Source organism: Cygnus olor, chromosome 20 (assembly GCF_009769625.2).
Source record: "Cygnus olor isolate bCygOlo1 chromosome 20, bCygOlo1.pri.v2, whole genome shotgun sequence".
Lineage (NCBI taxonomy): Eukaryota > Metazoa > Chordata > Aves > Anseriformes > Anatidae > Cygnus > Cygnus olor.
The window spans coordinates 4,662,351-4,685,477 of NC_049188.1; the positions used below are offsets into that span (position 1 = coordinate 4,662,351).

At 41.8% G+C, this 23,127-nt stretch overlaps 1 protein-coding gene across 25 annotated transcripts in view; it reads left to right on the forward strand.

Annotated features, from left to right (window-relative positions):
- CUX1 (cut like homeobox 1) overlaps positions 1 to 23,127 on the forward strand; it is a 270,215-nt gene that overhangs the window by 32,884 nt on the left and 214,204 nt on the right. For all 25 annotated transcript variants that reach the window (XM_040532644.1, XM_040532621.1, XM_040532622.1 and 22 more), the window contains one exon: positions 17,427 to 17,537. In XM_040532644.1, the coding sequence (XP_040388578.1) occupies positions 17,427 to 17,537 (111 nt within the window). The remainder of the gene's footprint in view (positions 1 to 17,426; positions 17,538 to 23,127) is intronic.

Here is a 23,127-nt window from a genome sequence, read left to right on the forward strand (position 1 = left end):
GTCTTGTTTGTTCCTACTTCAGAGTTTTCTGTAGAAAATAATGAGAACCCTAGAGTCTGTCCTGAAATTGTGAAATCCTTTGCTTCTGTAGAAAAGTGAACAGATATTAAAAAAAAAAAAAAAAAAAAAAAAAAGGCTGGGGGATGGGGTTTGGTGTTTAGACCGTGGTAACTGAAAAGCACCAGACGGTCATGGGGTATTCTGAAAATAACCATTATCAAATCTTGTTTTAGTAATTTGTCAGTGATGTTGATGTGTAATTCTATCTTGTATTTGAGTAAAATTGTTCAAAAATCTGATCTAGCACCTTCTGCTGTACAGAGCTGTGCTCTAGTATCAGAGCTCACTGGGTTTTTTTATTTTAATTTTTTTTGGTGGTGGTATCTTTTGCAATGCATTACTTAAGGAAATAGCTTGGGACTTTATTCACTGGGTTTATAGAGTGAGGCATTTCCATCAAATCCAGATATTTGCAGTTACCAGGTTGATTTTCAGGGGCAGACCCATGCTGCAGGTTGGGTGGGCTGAAACTCACTTGTCCCCGCTTCTACCCTTGCTTATTCAGACAAGCGAGGGCAGCAGGGTGGTGTGTGAGGACATGGTGCTGTCCCGGGGGATGGATTCTGCCACGCTGCCTCACTTCCCAGGAACCTTGCGGACGGACAGAGCAGCCTTGGAGGTTCTCTGCCCTCATACGGGGTGGCTGAGGTTTTAATGTATACCTTTGAATGTGTAATTTATGATGGGATGAACGCGTTCCTTGGCGCGGTTCCCCATACGCAGTGTGCCAGTGAGCGATGAGCAGTGCCATCTAGGGTTGAGCCTGGCCTGGGCTTCTCACTGTGTCTCAGCAGCCAGCTGCAGCCCTGCGGTGGAAGGTATCCGAGGGCAGAGTGTATCCTTAATCTTACAGACATAGGGTTTTCCTCAGATGAGAGCCCAATTTTAAAGTACTGAACTGAATCTTACGAAGAACCTTGAATCCTGCTGTTGTATCAAAAATACATACCTGTGCCAGGAAGACTTGTGGGAGGCTTTTGCTGGGCCTGTGATTTTATGGGAAGCACGGGAAGTTCTTGGCTTGTAGGTGATAAAGCGTTGGGATTATTATTGAGAACCGGAGGACATTGCCTTCTGGCTGATTCATGCGGGAGAGCTTCAGCTTGAGGAAACATTGCTGCATGTGTTTGAAAGGGAATAATGTAGTTTGATCATATGGTTGAAAAACCTAAGCAAGCCAGACGAGTTGCTCAGAAGTAACTGGGTATCCCATTTGGATTTTGATATCACTGCAAACCTTTTTAGGGGGGTGGGTTGAAGAAATAAAATAAATAAAGCACCTTTTCCGTGGAGCAATATGTTTGAAGCCTTGAGTAGCAGTCCCCCCTGACGGCACATTTATATATATGGCATATATCTCCATTTATTTAGCTTTGTAGCTGAGGCATCCCTTAGGGGCAACGTCTGAAAAAGTCAATTAACTCTATAACTGACCCATACCCAGAAGCAAAAGATTTTGTTTTACAGATTTATCTGAGGCTTGTGTGTAGCTTTGGGGGAACTCATTAAGCTTGACAGCAAATGCTATGGTCTTGTTAGTACCATCCAGAAAGGCCTTGTGGTTTAGGCTTTGGATTACAGTTTTCCACAAAGAACCACATCATTTTAGGGTAAGTAATTGCAGAAGGCGCTAATGTTGAAGTTCTGTCCTGTCCTGCAGCCTGTGGCCCACGTTCTGGTGGCGGGACACCTACACAGAGCCGTGACTGAAACTGCACGGGGCGAAGCTGCCCAGGGCCTGGGCCTGTCACCCCAGCCTCGTCCCGGCGCGCTTGGCCTTGGGGCGAGCTCGGGAGCCAGCTCCCAGCTGCTGCCTGTGGGCAGGCGTGGGTTTGCATTATTCTTCAGTAATATTTAAGTTCAAATGACTATAACGTATAATAGCAAAACCATAATTTAGTAAACGCAACGATTTATTTCCCAAAGTGCTGAGCACTCTATGCCTTCTTCCGTCGCCAAATTATAACAGGATGTACAGTGGTCTGTGGATTATTTTTCCCCAAACTAGATGATTTTCCTAGGCCAGTTTACTACCTCTGAGGAAGGTAACATGGGCTTCTGTGAGCAGAGGGACTGATGGAAGGGAGGCAGGCCTGTCAAGTGCAACTTCTGCTCAGCGCTTCTTTCCAGGTCTGTGGGCTTGAAGGGCAAAGCTGATAGGTCCCTCGACCCATTTCCTAAACCTTTCTTCACCTTTCATTTCTTGTACAAAAGAATTCATTTTCTAAGGAATTTACTTACCTTTTGATTGGATGTGTTAGGCAGGAGATTTGTCTGTAAGCTCAAACTACTTTAAAGGTAGTTATTTTGAAGGTGCCCTACACCCCACCCCGAAGCAGCAAGTATGGTTTGCTTTGACGTTTCAGGTCCTTGCTTCTTCCTGTTTGAATTTCTGTATTTGCTGGTTTCATGGTTGCTGTTTCCTTATTATTATTATTTTTTTAACCCTTGCTTTTTTTCCTGAAAGTACCAGTGGAAACTTCAACAAATTCTTTCGTGGCTCTCCTGATTGAATGACTAAAGGCTGGGGTGGGAAGAATGTCTGGCCTTCAAGTTTGTGATCTGCTGATTCATAGATAAGTATTCTATAAAATGCATAGTTGGGCTGCTCTGACTTTAGGGCTGAATATTCTTTGATGATCTGTTTGGGAAAACAGCTGCAACTTGACTCAAACTTTCCAGTTCAGTATGTCCTGGTTTCAGTATTATGAAGTTCATCAGCCTGACTTAAAGGGAAATCCTGGTTCTTGCTCCCTTGCATTGTACTCCTCTGCGTGCAGAACACTGTCGTGAGCGAGGTAAGGCCGTGCTGATGTCCTCCTAGCAAAGCTGTGTTGCTGATAGCTGTGGGGAAAGAGGGAAAACAGCAGACTGAAGATGAGGAGTGCTGGCACGCAGTGTTACGTAGTCGCTACTTGGTTTTCTGTGGAAAAAATACTCAAGTAGCAAAATAAATTATGTACAGGCTGAGAAGCACTTCTTTTCTTTCTTGATCTTGTTAAAGCATTTCTTAACACAATGACTTTTTTTTCTCAAGTATTAGCATTAATTACTGAAAATGTTAATAGGTTTTGTGGATTGAACAACTGGGAAGACTAGCAACAACCTGGTATTTCAAAAGAAAATAATATTCTGTCCTCTAGATTCAAAGATAATTCAGGAAAGTAATAAAAGCTTGTGAAATCATATGGAAGAAAGCTTTATGTCACTTCACTCCTTCATCAGATAGAAAGCAAATACTTCATTTCATTGTCCAAAAATCTGTGTCTTGGAAATGACCCTGTAATTTTTTTCTTTTGCAAGTCACTAAGTTTCATACATCTCAGTGTGCTTTTTCCTCCCCTTCTCAAATTGTAAGCTTAAACCCTCCAAAGTCTTGGGGCATTCTGGCAGTCAAGCCTGCTGCATATGCTTCCTGGAGTCAGCGTGCACAAATGATCACTCTTTAAATCACATAGTGCAAGATTTCATTAAAAATTTGGAGAACCATCTTATGACTAGGTTGATGATCTCATTTTATCCATACATGGTACTTATTAAGTAAATACCTTTGAAGCATAGGAAGCCGTCTGGGAACCGACTTGTGTTTCTTCCTCTGTTGTGTTATCTTAATTTGATTGGTGGTACAGAAGTCCTGAAAATATTTTGTAAGGGAAATATACGTTGGAAATAATGCAGTGCTATTCTTAGCTCTTCTTGCAAACTTCCTACTTTTTTTTTTTTTTCCTTGGGACATTGCCATACTTCACGTACTTTAACTTTGCATTTACTCTGATTTCCCTCAAGGGAAGGATTTGGTGAAGTACTGAGCACCTTTCAGAATTCAGAAGAGAAGACTAAGGCAACAGGACCTTCTCCAAGAACTAATTCTGGCCTTTTCTGTGAGAATCCTTGTCAGCGCATTTTTGCTGTAAAGAAACGGTGAATAAACTGTAGCATTTTTGGTAGCAGTGGTACACCACACGTCTGCAATGCCTGTCCACCGAGAATGCGTGTGCTCTGGAGACTTAGGAATTGCACATCTTGAGCATGTTTCTGCTTTAGTTATGAGGAAGTATTTATGCCGACAGGCCAGGACAGAAGCTTTCATGAGTGATCTCCTATTGTCTCACCGTGGATAATAATCGGCCTCTCACCTTCTGTGGTTATTAACTGTTTAGTTGGAAGTATGAGCCTTTTAAAAATTTGGCCAAGGGTGTCACATCATAATAAGCTGTCTCGTTTGGAGGCATCCGATACTGGATGCTGGAACTGTTGGTGTCCTTTATAGCTCTGGAGAAGATGGCAAATATGGTCCTGTCCTTGGCTCCCAGCAACTGAGTTGTCAGTTCTGTGTGGTGAAGTGGGAGGTACTGTGCGCACAGTTGGTTCTTGTTAGCAAGAAAAATCCTAGCATTGTAGAAACACTGGATGGGAGGGACCTCCGGACTGCCTCCAGTCTGACGTCCTGCCTGACATGGGACTGTCACCCAAGTCACAGCTCTGCTGTGGGTTTGTCTCAGCAGAGCATTGTCAATCTCCAGGGATGCAGACTGCCCTGCACTGAGAAAAAAGTGAAAATGGACACTCTGAACCTCCCAAGGAACAATTTTGGCTGTTCGTCAGTTCAAAATCTCCCACTTAAGACTGGTTTCCTTTTTTTGCTTTAGACGGCGCTTGCTTGCAGCATGAAGTGAGCTCCTCTGTTGTTGGGGTTAGGAGCAGGGCTTCTGCGTTAGAAAAGCCAACAAATTCTTTTGAAAGAGGATGTAGCTATTCATCTAAAGCCTTAATTTTCATATGTTAGTGTTGTTATCTGCTACCGTGAACTTCTGTATTTGATAGAGAGCAGTAGTCAGAAAAGTCTTGATGAAGAAGAGGAACCACCCAGCATATAGCTGGCACTTCTCTGCATTGTTCTGGACTTTCCAAATTGGATTGAACGTTGTGATTGAAAAGATTGTCAGCACTATGTAAATGAGAAAGAGAAGTGAAAGTGCATCTCATGCAGATAATTTCTATGTAGATAATTTGCCATAAAAATTTATATTGCAGTCCTTAAAACCTTCAGAGATTTATTCTGTCTAGGGAAAGGTGATTTATATGGTATTAAAACACTTTTTATGTTCCAGTCCTTTAGATTTAATGTTTATTGCCTATAAAAATGAAATCTTCCTGTGGATATTTAAAAGTTTTGGTACTGTGTGAAATATATATTCAGCTTGGAATCTGAAATGCTTTAGAGACGCAGTAAATAAGTGACGGAGGGTTACCTCAGGTTCACTGGCCTCGACAGTCCAGACTCACTCCAGGGTTGAATCCATTATGTAGGTACCATTCTGCTTACCGTAGGCATATCGTAGAGGAGGGTATACTGTGATACAAGTAACATGTAATTTTGTGCTTCTTGTTTTGGATAAATATTTATACATATTTATACTTTATACAAAGGTTTTCGAAACTGAACTTGGCCTGCTGTGTATAGTTGGTATTAAAATACACAGGCAGGCTTACTCCTTACCCATAAAGGGCTGGATTAAAGCACAAGGTTAAGGTACTCTGCAGGAGTATCAAAGAAGAAAAGGAATTCTGCATCGCTTCTCCGTGTGGTGGTCGAGTGAACAGGGCAAGGCAGTGCTGGGCTGCTGCGGTCTGCGTGGATAGATGGGCAAGGAGGAATCCGTTCTGGGTGGGTTTCTGGTTCAGCTGTGGGTTGGTTTTGCTACCCCTGCTATTGTTTGGGCAGAAACACAGAAGAAACTGTATTTCTTTTAAAGCATAATTTGTAACCCTATGGTGTAGGTCTCTTTCCCAGCCAGTTTCTAGAGCCTAGTCAGCCTGCCTAGAAATGCCTGAAATAGAACACGTGAGAGAGAAGGAAATAAATCAAATGATTTTTTACACAAAAATAAGAAAATGTGTGTAGATGATAGTTTTGCCATCTAACTTAATGGTGGTGTCCTGAAAAAGTAAATGACACAGCATGTTTTGCTTTTTCCCAAACGTTTCTCGTAGTTCTAGAGTTCATCCCACAGCAAACATGTAAGTTAAGCTCTAAAGCATGCATCCCCTGAAGATGGAGATCGAGAAAAGCTTAGCAAGTCCTTGTGAGATTTTCTTGTGGAACTGCAAAATCCTCTGTGTTACTGCAGATGAAGCACAAAAACTGAAGGCTGATTCGTAGTCACATAGCCAGCACAACCAGAGACATTGTGGGAAATAATTCTGGGGGCTTACAGATAATGCTTAATTTGCAGTGGTACATCAAATAGCATCCAGCAATTCCTTTCCAAATCATTTTCTTTTAATAGGAATTTAATGTTACTGCGAGTTCCTGGACTGATTGTACTGGAGCCTGAAGTCCTGCCTGTGGCAACAGCGAGTCGGCAGCAGTGCAGGCTTTCTCACACTGCTCCGCAGCTCTGCCTCCGTCCTGGTGTGGGAAAGGATGCAGTTCGGATGTTGCAACAGCAGACAGCCAAGTGAATGGCACTGGTTCAAGGAGGAATTTTGGTGAGGCTTCCCAGGGTTGTAAGTCTGCACCTTGGCACATGAAAGCCGAGGAAGCAGCCGAGTGTCGTAGCCGTAAGAGGCGAGTCTGCGTTGGTAAATGCAGCCTTTGGTGCAGCGTGTTTGGCAAAGGTGGCTTGTGTGCTGTTTGAACAATGAAGCCATCCAGTCATTGAGACAGGGTGGGTAAGGTGGCTTGCAAAATGTGAGGAAAAAATAAATAAATAAAATCCAAAGCAATATCAGGGTAAAACTAATAATAATAATAATAAAAAAAAAGGAACAACAACAACAAAAAATGCCAACAACAAAACCTTCGATTTTTATTCTGGTCTTTATAAGGGATTTTGGAAAGCCAGGATCATATTCTACATGGCTTTTTCCTGGGTAATGTGAGTGAAGTGGAGAGGCAGGAAAGAAGAATAAATGTGCAGTGGGTTAAGAAGACTTTTGCTTATAGAATTGTAGAAGTGTAATTTAGCTAAAGTTAACCAAAAAACAATAGCTGAAAAAATCAGGCTTCAGCTGAAGGGATTTTGTTCTTGGTTCCTTCACTGTTCAGGGCAATGTCTCTGGTGTGAGGTGACTGCCATTCTCCAGCCCTTTTCCTCCCCCAGTGCTGTTTGTGTGGCTCCAGAGAATTTTCTGCGAGGTGTTTCCAGTGACCTGCTTCGAATGGCTGTCTTCATAGTGCAAAAATTAAACTCCTGTATCTTTTGTATGTTGAACTCTGAAAAGCATTGAGAGGTTTTAGGCAGTCTGTGATGTTGCTGTTGAAGCTGATATCTGTAGATGTCTTCGTGTGGAAGAAATATGGTTTTATTTAGTTTATCTTTTCTACTGCTTAGCCAGATACACTGTCATAAAAACAGCTCTTGTGGTCTGATCATTCCATGATTTTGTGGGGCTTTGTATTTGTCCGCTTGCTTCTACTGTAAAAAGCTTACTAGTTAAATGTTCATTTCATATCAGATATGTGCTTTAAATATGTGGATGATCTTTGACCAGAACTTTTTCTCCTAATCATGTAAAATCTCCCTTTCTTTCTCCCATGATTTAAGGGAGAAAGAAAACCAGTCTCAAAGTGAAATTTGTATCATTTGACACACCACGTAGCACACTTGTCATCTCAGTAGTGGTGTTTTGGATCAAGCTTCCCTATTGTCAGGCCCTAGGCTTTATGGTATTTCATCAGCTTTTTCAACATAAGTGTTTTCTGGCATTTGGAGGAGAGCGTCCAACACTCTCATCTTGCATATATGAAAGTTAAAATTTGGTGGTTCTTCAAGAGCGAGATACTGGAGGCAGTGAATCTCCGTGAGCAGATGAGAGGTAAACCAGCTAGTTCTGGTTTGTCTGAAAAGGGATGGAGAACGGTGATAAAACCTTTAGCTTGCTGCTATGAATCACATACTTGAATGTTTTTTTTGGTTCAAAAATATGATACTGGTTAAATACATGATACAACCCACAACAAACAGCAAATTATTCATGAGGACCTGACTTCATTTCTTGAACTTCGTTTCAAGAACTTGGGGTAACGTTGGATGTGCTTTCAGGCACTGCAAAAAAGAGGGAATGTAGTCCCACCATGTCTGAAAGTGTGGCTGTTTAATTCCGTTTTCTTCCAGGATATATATCTATATGAACTGAAATCGCTGTATGACAGAATGCCTTGACAAGATACAAACCGAAATGGTTTCTTGGTAGAGAGAGATCACGTCTGTGACTTTGCCGGGAAGCAAAAATTAGTGTATTGTAGATAACTGTATTTGTAGAGTTTTTCTGTGTGGGAAGGGAATGAAGTAATCTGTTCCATCAGCTTGTAAAACTGAACTAATTAACAGACAATCAGCATTGATTGAGACAGCTGCATTCTTTACTGAGGGGTTGTAAACACACAGTCTTCACAGAATTGTTTTTACTGCTCTAAAGTGCAAGAAATTGAAATTGTATTTGATAGCCAAAATTAAGGACTTTTAAGTGACAGTGTATCATAGCAAGGTTGACAGTGCCACTGCAGCTAAATCTGTTGTTTTCATAGCAAACCTCATTTTAGTGAGATTTGTCACAGTGAATAGTGGCGGAATTATAGAAATTATTATTGAAGATTTTTCTTTAAAGTCGAAAAGGTATTTTAGCTGTATTGAATACCTTAGTTGCATTCATGGAGCAAGTAGATGCAAGCTGTCCTTGGTTCAGCGGTCATCCTGGTTGGCCCACCTTCCACCGAATGCCAGAGGATGCCGGATTTCCAGTATTTAAGTGTGAGTGGTAATGCATGACTTCTAGAAGACCATTATAACAATTCCTTGCATACGGTTTAGGGAGTGCTACCAGAAACACTGATCTTAACAAGGGGGGTGGCAGTACATGTTAAAAGTACTGCATGAAGAAGAGGACTTCTGGTACTAAATTAGCATGCAACATTATTAACATCAAGCATGTTATTCTTTATGTGGTGCTACGTGCGCTGTCACCTCCAATCCAGCCTCCTCGTGACTGTACATCAGCTAATTTTACCTCGTGAGTCAATTCTGCTATTTTCCTTTTCATGTCACAGAAAATGAGCTCAACTAAGTACCCCAATATGTTGTTGGAAAACACCTAGCCAGGAAAGGCATTCTGCATTCCTTAGCATCTCCATCCGGATTTGAGTTCGGTGAGATCTTTACGCTGCACTGTCATCATGGTCCAGAAAAGAATATTAAAAGCTATAAAGAAAAAAATTCTGAAAGGCTTCACAGTCCAACATTGTTTAATTGCCCAAAATATGTAATGCTTGCTATCAGTGTTAAATGCCAGACGTTCATTTTAAAATCGTGTTGTTGTCATAGCAAGCTGAGTCTTATTTGGGCTTTAGATATGAAAGAATACTGAGAGGTCTAAATGGGACTTCAGTAATGAAAATCTAAATAAAGAAAACGTTACTTTCTTGTTTCCTATTTATATCTATAATTTTTTAGAAAACATCCACCAATTGCATTCACAGACAACTTCACAAAAATGCTGTATTTTTTCCATCATGGGAAAATGCATAAACCTTGCAGCGTGCCCAGAAAGTCAACAAACTCAGACCAAGGGAGGAAGCGTGTTAGTCAGGAGTCAAGGACCGTTCTCCGAAAACCCTCTGCCAAATACTCTTCCTGCTTAAATTGTTTATCAAACAACAATTTCATTTGCCAGTAATTTTCTTCTGATGTTGTTTTTGTTACTACTGATTTCTTAATACAAGTTCCCCATCCAGCTTCCTCTGTAAAATGCTGCAGTCACCGTCCTGTGCCTGATGTCAGTCTGTCCGTCTGTCAGTGCAGCCGTGTTGTGAACCCAGGTATAGAGCTCTTCTGCGGAGGAAAAGACAGTCTGTGAAGGACCATAGCAACGTTTAAATGTGTCCTTTGATCAGAAGGGACAGGTGAACTAAAGCCTATTAGAAGGGGGTCACCAGACAATATTTTCAAGATGTATTTTGTAGTTTTTCTCCTATTTCGTAGCACATACCTGCTGCTGAGGTCTTTAGTAACAAGAAATTCCAAGTCTAACCTCATCTTTCTGAACCATATTTATTTGGAAACCCTCCTACCATACAGATATACTACTAGGATAGTTTATTCTCATGCTGTACCACTTCTGCAGTGCCCCAGCATCAGACGGGAGCGAAGGCTGAGGTGGTAGGTTAGCTCAAGGCCTGCTCCTCAAGGAATTACTCTGTTGATGTGGTTTAAAAAGTATTTGTAGGCTGCTTCTTCAGTGTGTATTTATTCTTTTGTTGGTAAATATTTTATGTCCAGTATTTATTGTCCATATTTTACGTTAGGAAACAGCTTAAGTAGCTTTCAGATTGGTGATTGCATTTGGAGACTAAAAGATTATTGAGTGGTTGCTGTGATGGACTTCAGGGCAGACAGTTGGTCTGTCTTCAATGGTTAACCATGTTAAAAATCTTCCAAGAATAAAATGTCATCAAAGGAAAAACAATTGCGACGTTGTGTTCTAAATGACAGTGTAGTGAGGATTTGAGTGAAGTTAAAATCCAAGCAATGAGTTAGTTTGTGTTTAGAATAGAAAACAAAACAAAAAAAGCTTGAGTTTATTTCTTTTAAATAATAAGTGTCCAGAACTCACGTTGAAACAAGGCTGTGTGTGTATGTATTATTGATTTATTAGTGGCGGCCTTTATAGCAAGTTATAAATCCTGATCTGTGTTACAGTATGTGTCTAGCTTAAAGCATGGTCATGCTTCATTTGCCAGCAAAGCTGAGGCTGAAAAGAGGAGTAACTAAATACTTTAAATGATGTAGCAGAGCTTAGGTAAAGGGCTGAACTTTTTGTTATTTGAACCACTCTTTTAAGGCCACGTTTTGCTTTGATCTGAGGTCAAGAGAATTAGTTAGTGTAACGCACGAATCTGATCTTGCTTGGAAGTAGGACATGAGCTGAAGTTTATGAAGGTGTTTTATTACAAGATGGCAGCAGAATCCCTCTTCACCTGGACACAGTGGCTGCTGCAGGAGTTAGCTGAAACAAGAAGAGAGCATTAAGTAGTTTGTAATTAGTCATTAGTTAATTGTTTTTTTCATGTTGTTTAAGGGCCACAGCCCTTTAAAAAGTCCCAAAGAACTACAGGGACAGCCCTGGGGACCACCTCGTACTCCAGCCTGCTGTGTTCCTGCATCCCGTAGGGCAGTGGGGTGGCTGTGCGTGATGCACTTGTGGTGGTGCAGTTACCACATCTCTGCCGGCCCTTGGAGTCTGTGCAGGGCGAGCTCATGCTGCATCTCGGTCAGTCTGTGCTCATCCAGCAAGGTAGGAGGTCAAGCAGGTGTGTATCACTGCGTCTTGCCTGGGGAAAATCTTTGCAAGCGACACCGGGTTTTCTTTGGTTCCTCGTAATTTATTTTATTTGGCAGAAGGTGATGTCATTTGATTCCCCACCACCGTGTAGTTGCTGTGAAATAGCAAGTATTAAACTGAGGCATTTTGTGCTTCTTGCGGAGTAATTAACTAACATGGACGTGGTAGGCTAACGAATTCCCTCTTGCAGTGCAGGCTGGGGGTGATGCTCCACAGGCCAGCCGGAGCTGTGCTCGCTGCTTAGTGCGTGCTGGCTGCCTGGAGGAGCCTGTCCTGGGAGGCCCGACCACAGCCCCGCTCAAATTCATGTTACTTTTTCTTTTTGGCCTCTTCTGCTGTAGCTTTTGATGCAACGGGTTTGTACTTCTGCTTTTGAGTGCAGGAGTGTGAAAATTAATGTGTGGCAGGTCGGTGAAGCCCTGAGCAGCACTCCAGCAGCATGGGAGCTGGAGCCTGGCAAAGGCAAAAGGGAACCCTCTCCCCAGCAAAAGCTCACGGTTTCGTTTTAGGAAATTTATGTCATTTGAAACTATAATGAACAGAAATGCAGGACCTAGCAGAGTGTTAAGTAACTGCTGGAGAGGGTTTGCTGAAAGGTGTTTTTTTATTTATTTTTTATTTTTTTATTTTTTTTTTTATTTGGCCAGGATTTGTAACCAAAGGACAAGGTGAAGTAATGGAAGGTGGTGGTCTCACAGCGTTACAGGGACGTCTGTGTGAGAGCCTTCCCACAGAGCCCCAGTGGGGAGCTGGGGGTCGGCCTCTTCTCGCAGGTAGTGATAGGACATGAGGGAATGGCGTCAAGTTGCACCAGGGGAGGTTCAGGTTGGAAATGAGGAGACATTTCTTCTCAGAAAGAGCGGTCAGGCATTGGGACGGGTTGCCCAGGGAGGTACCATCCATGGGGGCGTTCAAGGAAAGGTTGGACGTGGTGCTTGGGGACATGGTTTAGTGGGTGACATTGGTGGTAGGGGGACGGTTGGACCAGATGATCTTGGAGGTTAGCTCGCATGGAGAGCGCGGGGCCTCTGTCCCAGCAGTCGTGGTGCAGCCTGGCCTGGTGACACCTCGCCCAGCAGTCGCCTGTGTGAAGGGACTGGGCCCTGCGTGCATGGCGTGCTGAGGAGGGCATAAACAGTGCCACAGGATGAAAACTGCCTTTTGGAACGAAGAGCCGGTGTTTCGTTATCCCTGAGTGGGAGGAAAAGCTCGTTAAATAAAACCTACAGACCTTTGACATTAAGGTCTCTATAGCTCTGGACAGTCTTTTGTTCTTTGCATTTAAAAAAAAAAATGAAACAAAACACAACAAACTTTTGAATTCAAGGTGTAGATGAAAAGACAGGCATAATCCCGTGTTGGCTGTGGCACTGGCAGTCTGTTCCAGTAATAGTGGTTTTGTTGCTGGCGTAGATATTTATGCAGCTGGGTTATGCTGATAGTAGCTCCTTTTGAAAAGCCAGGACTAGCTTTCCCCTCTTGCAAGATTTTTTGATAGGCTTTCCCTGCATTTGTGGTAGTGCCTGGTGTTAGGGTGAACAAAGCCACTACAAACTTTTTTTATGTGACCTTTCTTTCTTTTTTGTAAGAGCTTTTTAGTTAAGCTATCTTATTGATAGATACATTAGCACCTCCGCTTTTGTTCTCTATTTGCTTAATGCGGTGGCCACCGCACACGTTGACTCACTGTCCAAAAGTACTGCACAGAGTACAAAACTGGTTCCAGTTAAAGCTTGTTTAAAAGCTTACTTGGAGTCAAATTACTTGAGTATGCGGAAATAAAATGTGTTTATTGAAACTTCCTAATTCTGTGTGTGAAAGGTAGTTGCATCAGTTTGCCAAGTGACAAAATTATTCTTAAGAAACATGTTTATTTTAATGCTTTTTTTAATTTTTATTTATTTCTAAGGTAGGAGACAAGCGATTCTTGAGATGTTGCACTCTTTGGACTCCGATCTTTCCTTTCTTGTGTGAAAAAGGGGCTTCACTGCACAGCAGGCATGAACTCATCTTACAGAGAAGAAACTTCATCTGTTATTGCATTCTTATAACATGTTCTACCTTTCTGAGCACTGCTAGACTGGAATTGGTGCTTGCTTTTTACAAGCAAGGACTGTGAAAATAAGTGTTTACAAAAAGTACAACTTTCCAAACGTCAGCTCTGTGGTTACTTCCCACGTAACAATCTGCAGCTCTGTCTATGAGCATGCGTGTTTGTTTTTCCAGAGAAACACATCGAGCTCACAAAACAGCTTATCATTTCTGAAATACTTCTGTAATCAGTACGTAGGCTTCTGAACAGGTGAAGACTTCGTGGTTTTTCAGATTGAGAGATTACATAATATATCAGTTAGGGAAACGTAAAATGTCCCTGAGACAAGTAGGCTGTGGGTACGCAGGGCTGTGTCTGACACTTCTGCCTTGGTGTCTTCGATGCTCTGAGAAATTTTCCTTTAATAGGAAATTAAAAATTACAGAAAGCTACATTGGGAACTTTGATAGATTTGACAAATGCAATACAGAGAAAGGATGCAAACAGAAATGAGACTACTGAAAACTCCTTTCCGTAGCAGGTTATCATCTAGACCGGGCAACTGATTGAAACGATGATAAAGGGAAGTACCTGAACTACACAGAAACAGGATTTCGGTGGAAATGGTTACCAGTACATTTACTGGTAGAAAATTCCTAATCTGCATGCAGTTGTGATTTGTGTCTATCTTTATTATAAGTAAAATAAGGTTTATGGTGCAAACATGCTGCTAAGATCTGCAGCCGTGCCTGAGGCTTTTGAAGGCGCACCTGTGCTTGGGAGGCATCGCTGCCCTGAGAGGTGTCTGCCAGCAAAAATCAGTCTGCCTTGGAGTTTTGTTCTCTTTCTTGCTCCAGAATAACAGCTTTGCGAGAAACGCAGCAGGGATTAGACACTTCAAAATGGGGGAAGAACAAAATTTTGGGGTATGATTATATCACAGTGTTTGTGGATGATTACCAAATGTTTTTGTAACTCATTCTATGATAGAGCTGACGAGTGCAGTCCTGAGAAAGGATTGCCGTTGTGCATGTCCCCTCCTTCCTGCCGGGGTGTCTATGCGGCACAGGATGCTCCTCGTGCCTCTGCCTTTGCTCTTCACCTGAAGTCTCTTGTTGGTCCTGCTTGACCAACTGTCAGGGCATGCATCTGTGGACTGTTGTTGCCATGGGTAGCAGACTGACCTCCTCATTTTAGATTATTTTTTTATATAGCATGAAATAAACCTTTTAATGTTCGTTTTCTGAGGGTTGCTTTTGATGACTCCTGCACTTAAGCACCTAAGACTTTCCTGTCTCTTCTCTTCCCACTGCCTCCCTCCCACCCCCAGTAAATTTCTTGAAATGGGTCAAAGTAGTAACCCTGGGGAGGGGGTTCCTCACTCATCTGTGGCTCAAGCAATGAGAGCTGGCTGCCCGAAATTGACCGTACTGTGGGGCAAAAGGAAGGAAGCAAGAAAGATAAGTCTTTTTATTTTGTTTGAAGAAATGATGCTTGTAGTGTATGTGGTTGAGATCAAGTAAGGAAGAAAAAAATAGCAGTTTTTCAAATAGTTTTGATTTGGGGCTTGTTAACTATGACATAGACTATGAAGACTTAATATCTCTGCAAGGTCCTTGAGCCCTGGTTTCGAACAGCTCAGTGTGGCTGCATGCTGGCATTTTTCCTTGGTGACATCTCTACCTGAGATGTCCCAGAAGGAAACATCTTGTAGTGAGAAATTACGGTCCCTGTCCCAGAGGGTTTCTGAAGGAAAAGGGAGGGTTCCTGCAGTAAAGGCACCGTGGCACTGGTGTTGATCAGGCAGTGAGGGCGATAAGGGTATTCTTTATTCGCCACCTGACTCTTCATAATAGCACAAAGTAGGACTTATTTATTTTTTGAACCAGTTCTTTTTCTTTCTTGTCTCTTAGCTTGGAAGTATAGGTCCTAAAAAACTGCTTTTCCATTTGTAAAGTGCCTTGCTAGCCCTCTGTATTGTAAAACAAGCATTTGATTCGTTGGTCTACTGAAATTCTCTCATGCTTCATGATTAGTGTTTTCTTTGCTTTGCTTTAAATGTGTGCTTCCTTTTTAAATATAGTTTTCCAAGTTGCCGGCCGTACCAGATTGTTTATATTTTTTAAAAGCCTTCTGCTTAGCCGTTATATTGCTCTTTATAGTACTGCTTAACCACATTGGTTTCTGTTGCTCTTTTTTCTTGCATAAACTTAGCTGGGATGAATTTCAAATGTGGTTTATCCAACTGTTAAGTATTTCCCACTTTTCTGCAATAGATTTCACATATGTTACAGAATTCCAAACCAAGATCTGGTGGACATATTGCCCTATTTTTTTCTCTCAAAGTCAGAAATGCAGTGTTTTTAAAGCCTTACGGTGACAATATTTAGGTCACTGGCTCCAGCATGCTGCCTAGCTTCAAATCCATTTGTCATATTTAGCTTATTTCCAAGGATTAAGATAACTGTGGTCCATATACATAGTAGAAATAAAAGACTTAAAGGGGAAACAAGTACGGATTCTCTGGAGTTGGAAACTGCAGAAGGGATTTTTTTCCTTCCAGAGGTCAAACTGTGGAGCCACGTAAAACACATGTCCATCCAGTTGGTGAAAGTTACAGGATTCACCCTCAATAAAAATAACAATTTGGGACCAGTTTTTTTCAGAGTATCTAGAAAAACTGCAGCTGAATTGCCTTTTTAAAAAATAAAAAATAAAAAATTTGTAGTGCAAGGGATTTTAGCAGGTGTCCTGTGGATCCTGCTTTCTGTGCCTGCTTCCAACACCTCTAAAGAGTAGGAGGAAGTAAATCTTTGGTTTCCCATTTTGTTTCCCTCCTCCGGCTGCCTGGTTCCACTGGCAGGACCCAGTGCACGGTCAACTTTTCAAACATCTCAAACAAACAGCATCTGCTCTATTTTTACCACGTTTTTTTGGTGTGCGTGGAGATGACCGGGCTGGTGGCTGTCAGGCAGCGGGAAGGGAAGGCAGGCAGAGGTTTTCGGGCTGCTGTGTGCTGCTGGCTGGGCTGGCGGCAAGAGGCTGTGGGGGTCCGGTGGTGGAGGTGGCCGCCAAGAGGACCTTCTTGGTGTCTTGCTAGGGCAGGTTTCTCTCACTTCTCATCTACTTCTTTCTCACAGCCAAGTTGTTTCTTCATTTCAAATAAATAAGGGGTGGGGGGAAGCAATGCCCAAATTCCTCTTACGGCTCCTTGCTTACAGCTCCGAGTGATTTGGGAATGATGTCCATAGCTGAGTCGAGTTGTTATTTTTTTCCTGCTATGTGGAAATACCTCAGAAAGGGAACAGCCTGACAGGGAAGGCTGTGTTGTTGCTTTCTGTGCTGATAAGTGACCCATTCAATCCATTGTGGTGGCATCTGGAAGCGTGGGCCTGAGCAAAGGAACTCTGGTGGGGATTACACTCTGGGCTGGGCCTACTCAGCCTGGTAGAAAGCCTCGTTTCTGCTCAGCCGAGAAGAAAGCTGTTGGAAGATACTCTGGCATTCACCAGATGAGTGACTGAAGCATAACCAATGTAGGCAGAAGCACAGGATTAACCAGTAGCCGAGTTAGTCATAACTTTTTTCACAGAAAAGCTCACAAAGGCAAAATCCAGTATCTGCAGGCATGTGAAAATAAACCTGGCTTGAACGTGTTCAAGCTTTGTCATCTTCACTGGATTTGGGGAAGTATTAGGAGGTATGTATTGCACTCCTCTGTTAGCATGCGTAATGTGATAAACGCATGAATGCTTTTCAGGAAAAAAGGTGTTTTGGTTGCAAGGTGGAATTAAAAAGGTTGCAGACCTTCGTTCGATGTTAACACAGGAGTCTCTTTTCTGGAAGTTTGGTGCTTTGTTCTGTACTGCTCTACAGCCCAGCCGCCTCGGTATTCCAGATGATGTGATGGACATACAAGCTTTTATTTTTATTTTGGTGATAATGAGAACTCTAACTGTAGTCCCCTTTTTTTTGTTGTTTTTTTTGACAGAGAGAACTCGATGCCACAGCAACAATATTGGCTAACCGACAAGATGAAAGTGAGCAGTCTAGGAAAAAACTTATCGAGCAAAGTCGCGAGTTCAAGAAAAACACTCCAGAGGTAAGGAGAAAAGCTATTCCAGTCTTTGGAGCTTCTTGGAGTAGTAGGCATATTTAAGAGTTCTTTTCTCAATGTGTTGTTTCCATAATTTTCTTAGCTAAGACTTCTTAAATTTGATGGCTTTCTCTTCAGGAAGCTTCTGTATTCTTTAAGCACTGAAATATGAGTTGACTTTTTAGAGGAAGTATGAACATTAGACTTCAAAAAGGCTTGCTCTAAATTTTGTAATAATCTAAAACCTGGAGAACTGCAAAAAAAATCTTCTTCAGTTAAACCTAACTCTTTTAGCACTTGGATGTAGCAAGTGACATTTTGCTGCCTAAATAAATCTATATCAAGGGCATAACTTCAAAGATGCTCATTTTTCCACCAAAACTCAAATGAAGTTCAGCTGTTAATTTCACTGGAAATGCGACAAGGTCAGTGCTGAGCTCTTTACACAGCTCCACTCAGAGGATGCGCATCGCATGCACCAGGTGGTGTGTAAAAGGTGTCAGAACCAATGCTAGGCAGACCTTGGAAAGGTGAACGTTGCATGGAGGGAGCTGATAGTTTTCAAACTCTTTCACGATTATGATAACTTGTGCAATGTTTGTCTGTGCCTGTGTATGCATAATTGTATAGAAAATGCATATAAACTCATTATCTGTAATGAATGCATAGCAATGTGTAGGGCTTTTTTGTTCTGTGTGTTTCCTGTCTCCCAGTGACTGCCAGCAATTTGTTCATCCAGGAGCGTTCTAGGGTTTCAAAGCCCCTACCAGATAACTGATACACAAGTATGGGTTCCTTCCAAGAACCGTCTGGGAGAGAAGCAGCAGGCGGCTCTTTTAACCTTTACTGCTGCTTCTCAAGTAGCAAGCAGATGCTGCTTTGCTTCCTCTTGGTACAGAGGGAGAGATACTGGGGGAGCCTGACCCAGCATGGGGAGAGGGAAAAGGGGGGATTGCTTAACTGGTGCCCTGAGGAGGCTTCGTGGGGCAGAAAGCAGTTCTGCTTCTTTGAAAAAAAGAGAAGATTTGGGGACTGCAGCTTTAAAAGAAGAGGAGCAACTTTAAGTAGGTGCAAAAGAATATGGAGAGTAAGTGAAATCTCTGGAAGGGTAAGGAGTTGGTTGATTCCCCTTATAGATGGGAAATGATTCCCCCATTCTCTCTAGGGATGGAGAGAAGTAAAAGAATAAAGAAATTGTACAAAATTGAGAAAATAAGTAGATTTGTGGGGCCACATTTTCAAATTATTTGCTAGAAGCTTAAGTTCATTCTTCAAAACTTATTTGAGTTTCCTGCTTCCTTCCTTTTCTTCCTGTAAGGAAAACGACAGATTCTTCAGGCTGGGGCTGCAGCTGCCAGCTCCGAACTGATAGCATGCTTACAGATTTGTCTCAGAATGGTTTCTTTAGGCCAATTTTATTTTTATGGAGCAGAAGGTTACTGGCGGGGGGAAAAAAAAAAATCCAACACTGCAATTCTAAGAGCATTGAGAGAGGGCCTCGTAGCTCAGTGGGAGTTGATGTGCAGAGGAAAATTATGCACTCTGTATAGTCACTTCAAGAGATATCATGGGGAAAACGGTATGCAATTAGTTCTTTTCGGTTAGCAAGATGGAGTGAATGTCCTCCACCACTAAATCATTTGATGGTAAAATTAAAAAAAATACTTTTATAAAATATAGTTACGTAGCCTTTCATGTAATATTTTGGAAGGGAATTGAGTTGTTTTATTCATTCACAGACTAGGTTCAAAACAATGGCTCTGAACATCCCTAACATTTGGGGAAATTTGGATCTGTGCTAGATTCTACATCTTGATCCTGCATCATGGGATTCCTAGGAAACCACATTCCTTTATAAGCTTGCATGGATTTTTGGTATTTTCTTCTTTCCTCTCTGCTGTGATGTTTTTTTCTGCAGCCTTGTTTCTGAACAGCAAACACAATCCGACTCCTCTTCTACTTTCTCTGACAGAATTCACGAACAAAAATGGGATCAAAAGAGAGTATCTGAACTGTAGTAACAGCCAGCTCTAACAGACTGGATATGCTGGCATTGCTCATAGCTCAGCTGAGCTGGGTCTGACAGGGCCTCCCTGTCCCATCCAAGGTGATTGGTGTGGTAGGTACAGGTGTGTAGGAGGCAAAAACTGCAGTACCAGTGGGATAAGTGAGATGGTGTCCAACTGGCCTCACTGGAAAACTTCACTTCTACACAGACGTTTAACCTTGCACACTGCTGCATTCATCTTCAGCTGTTCTCTGTCCTCCCAAAAAAGAAAGTCTACGGATTGAACTCAAAGCATAGACCATTTTGGAGGACAAGAGAACATTTAGGAGGCAAGGTTATAACTCTTTGAGCTGATTTTTTCCAAAATTGCAACTTTGTCTGAAAACTTGATGTGGTGAAAACATCCCTAACGTTGGTAGGAAACACATAGTCAGCCACTGGCATTTTCAAACTGATCCATTTATGTTACTAAAACATCAAGCATGCTTTTTTTTTTTTTTTTACTAATGAAAGAATTTTGTGATAGAAAACCAGCCTGTTTGCAGAAGTGTTCTTTAGATAAGTAAGTAGCCAAGTATATAGCTTTATTTAAATTTCCAAGATGAAGAAACACATTTCTTGGTATAAAAAATGTGGCTGGAAATATTAAATGTAATAACCTGTTTCAGAGTCCTACTTTCCATTTTCTTTTTCATTCTGGATGCATCCCTGTTGGTGCAGTAGTGGTTTAGTCTGTTCCAGCATCTCTTTCCCTCAGCCGTAGCCAGTCTCACCATAAATCAGGAAACAAGTGTCAATTGCCTCAAGTTTCCTATCCATTGCTGTCTGAGATGTCCTCTAGACTTTCCATAATGTCTGCTGTAAGCAATCTCCTGAGTAGCAGAAAAGTGAAGTTGAGGATATTTATGCTGCTGTTTCAGAAGACTTCCAGAAAGATGTGACAGATCTGTTTGGATCATTTCTGTCATCTTTGCAAATGATCAAATTGCTGCAAATGAAATATAATAATATTTTAAGTTTATAGGAATGACTCTAGGGCTTGGTATTTAAATATATTAAAGCACTATTTCTGACTTGGCATACTGGGACATAAATCTAGGAAGAAGTATTTCATGGTTTGGGGACCTTATGAACAGAAAGTTAGGTGGTGGCTGTTACATGCAGAAACTTTAAGAAAGAGTTTGTAATTCCTGTTATTCCAAAAATACTTTGTACCCGTCACATCTTTTAAGCAGTCGTATCAGACCTGCTTACCACAGATGTTTTGGGGTATTTTCAGGCTCATTTTGTTCCATCTTGAGCAGCTACCGTGGAAGGCTCAGACTGGCCAAGAGATTACTTGAAACATCAATTTTACATGACTGTTATTTGGAAGGCAGCTCCAAATATGTCATGTGAATTGCCACACTGCATCAGATTATTTTCTTAGTGATAATTCCTGAACTGTTGGGAGTAACTGCATTACATTTTGAGTATTTTAACCTCAGTGAGATTCTTGGTCTAATTCATCATGTCCTTGTATGCCGATTCTGGTGTGAATACAGAAGCGTTTGAGTGACAGTCTTTGGCTTTGTTTTAATGTCTCTCTTTCTCTGAAATAATTCTGGTTGCGCAGGTTAGTAGTTTTTGGCACAAAGTGAAGATACTTCCTAACGTTGATAATTTTACTTTGGTTTCTACCCAGATTCCTAGTTGAGTAACTGCTTTTTGCTTACCTCTTGCTGTTTTAATCATTCAAAAGCTTATGTAATACTTCAGGCAGGGCATACTTTTAACCTTGTCAACAACAATAGTGAAAAATGCCAGAATAAGTAAATAAGTAATTTGTTAAACACTTGTGGGGAGGGAAGACAATAATATTTAAACTTGATTAATCTATGACTCTCCATGCCTTTTCTTGTGTCCCTCTGTTTCCAAATAGGAACAGGAAAAGAAAATAAATTTTACATCAGGTCCAAAAGACTAAACGTTTTCAAGTTTTACTAGTGTATTAACTGTTGATTGCCAGTCCAACGTCATTATGTAGCTGCACATTTGATTTTGATTTCCAAGGCATGATGTGTTTCAGTGTGGAGAATGGCGCATGGCACTGCCCGTTCTTCATTCTTGGAACAGAAAGTTATTTCCACGTGCTTAGGTGTGTCCTACAGCTCGCAGCTTCTCAGTAACCAGGTCTGGGTGTTGGTATGGCCATGTAATATGTGGAAACATTTTAAAGTGGAGCAGGTGATTCCTGTCCAAATTTAGAGCTGGGGAGTGGAAGACTCAGAAGCCCTTGAAGGCTGGGTAAGGATGAACACAGCTCTGCACACAGCCTTACAGGATGAGGTTATGGGGTTTGCTGGCACCATGACTACCTGAGTGCACTTCATTCAAAGAATTTGAAATCAGAAAATTAGTTTTCCCTTTGTTCCAAGTGTCTTGTGAACACCTGAACAAACACTTCTCAGCCTGTTTTTAATATTGATTCCAACCGAAAACTTCATTTATGGTTTAGCCATGTAAACTAGGTAACTGCTGAGCTATGTTGATTATTACCAGGCTCACCTGCAACACGGGTGGTTAAGTCAAGTCCAGGAAAAAAGAGCAGCCAGAGAGGTCTGAGCCAGCTGCTCTTGGGAAATGCAAGACAAGGCGAGCTTTCTAATGGGAGAGCGTGAGCTCTGCAGAGCTGGGCAACTTGCCGTGCCCGCAGCCAGCGTCCCCCTCGGCTGGAGGAGCTCACCCTGCAGGCTTCTTGCTTTGGTCACTCTGGTTTTTCCTGATGAGAACTTGCACTGTTGGTTCCTCGTTGTTGTTGCTCTTCAGTATTTCTAGGTTGTGAATGTACTCTATCAGTGAGGTTTAGAAAGCCAAGATTACCTTTAAATGCTAAAATTGACACCTGTATTTTGCAAAGCAGATTAAAGATTGGATGAGCAGAGTTATGATAGGACACAGGGGAACCTATAAGCATAGGCAGCACAAGTGTGTTATCAAAGCAACTAGCTTTAAAATGCCCTGCAAAATGGAAAGTTGGAAGGTGCCAGGAAAAGAAAGAAATGAGCATATGAAAAGCATGTCTTAGCACTGCATGAAGCAACACAGCTCACCCTCAGCGCTGTTACAAGGACAAGCTCTGCGGTGTGACAGTGATGGTGCTGCTCAGGACCATCCAAGCTGACTGCTGTGTTTTAATCCTGTAATCGTGGACACATGTTAGTAGGTGTAAAATGTATTTACAGCACACATATCATTTTACGTGGTCAGTTCTGTGCTGTCTCAGTCGGTCTGTAAGGAGTGACTTGACCAGTCCATGTAAAACCTGGGCTTTCCTTGCTGCCCTTGTTCCCTGAGCTACCACCACCGACCCCATCCTGCTCTGTGACCTCCCCACGCTGTCTCTGCCACAAAAGGGAGCGAAAGAGGAGCCTGCGTAGTTTAGTCTCCTTGAAGTATATTCTTTGAAGTTTTTGTTACCAAAATAGTTGAAGTATAGCAGTTGTAGTAATTTTATTCATGAGGTTACAAATGAGGGTGATGCATGTTTTTAAGATCTCTCCTTATTTTACAAAAATAATATTGTAATTACAACTCTAACGAAAGGAA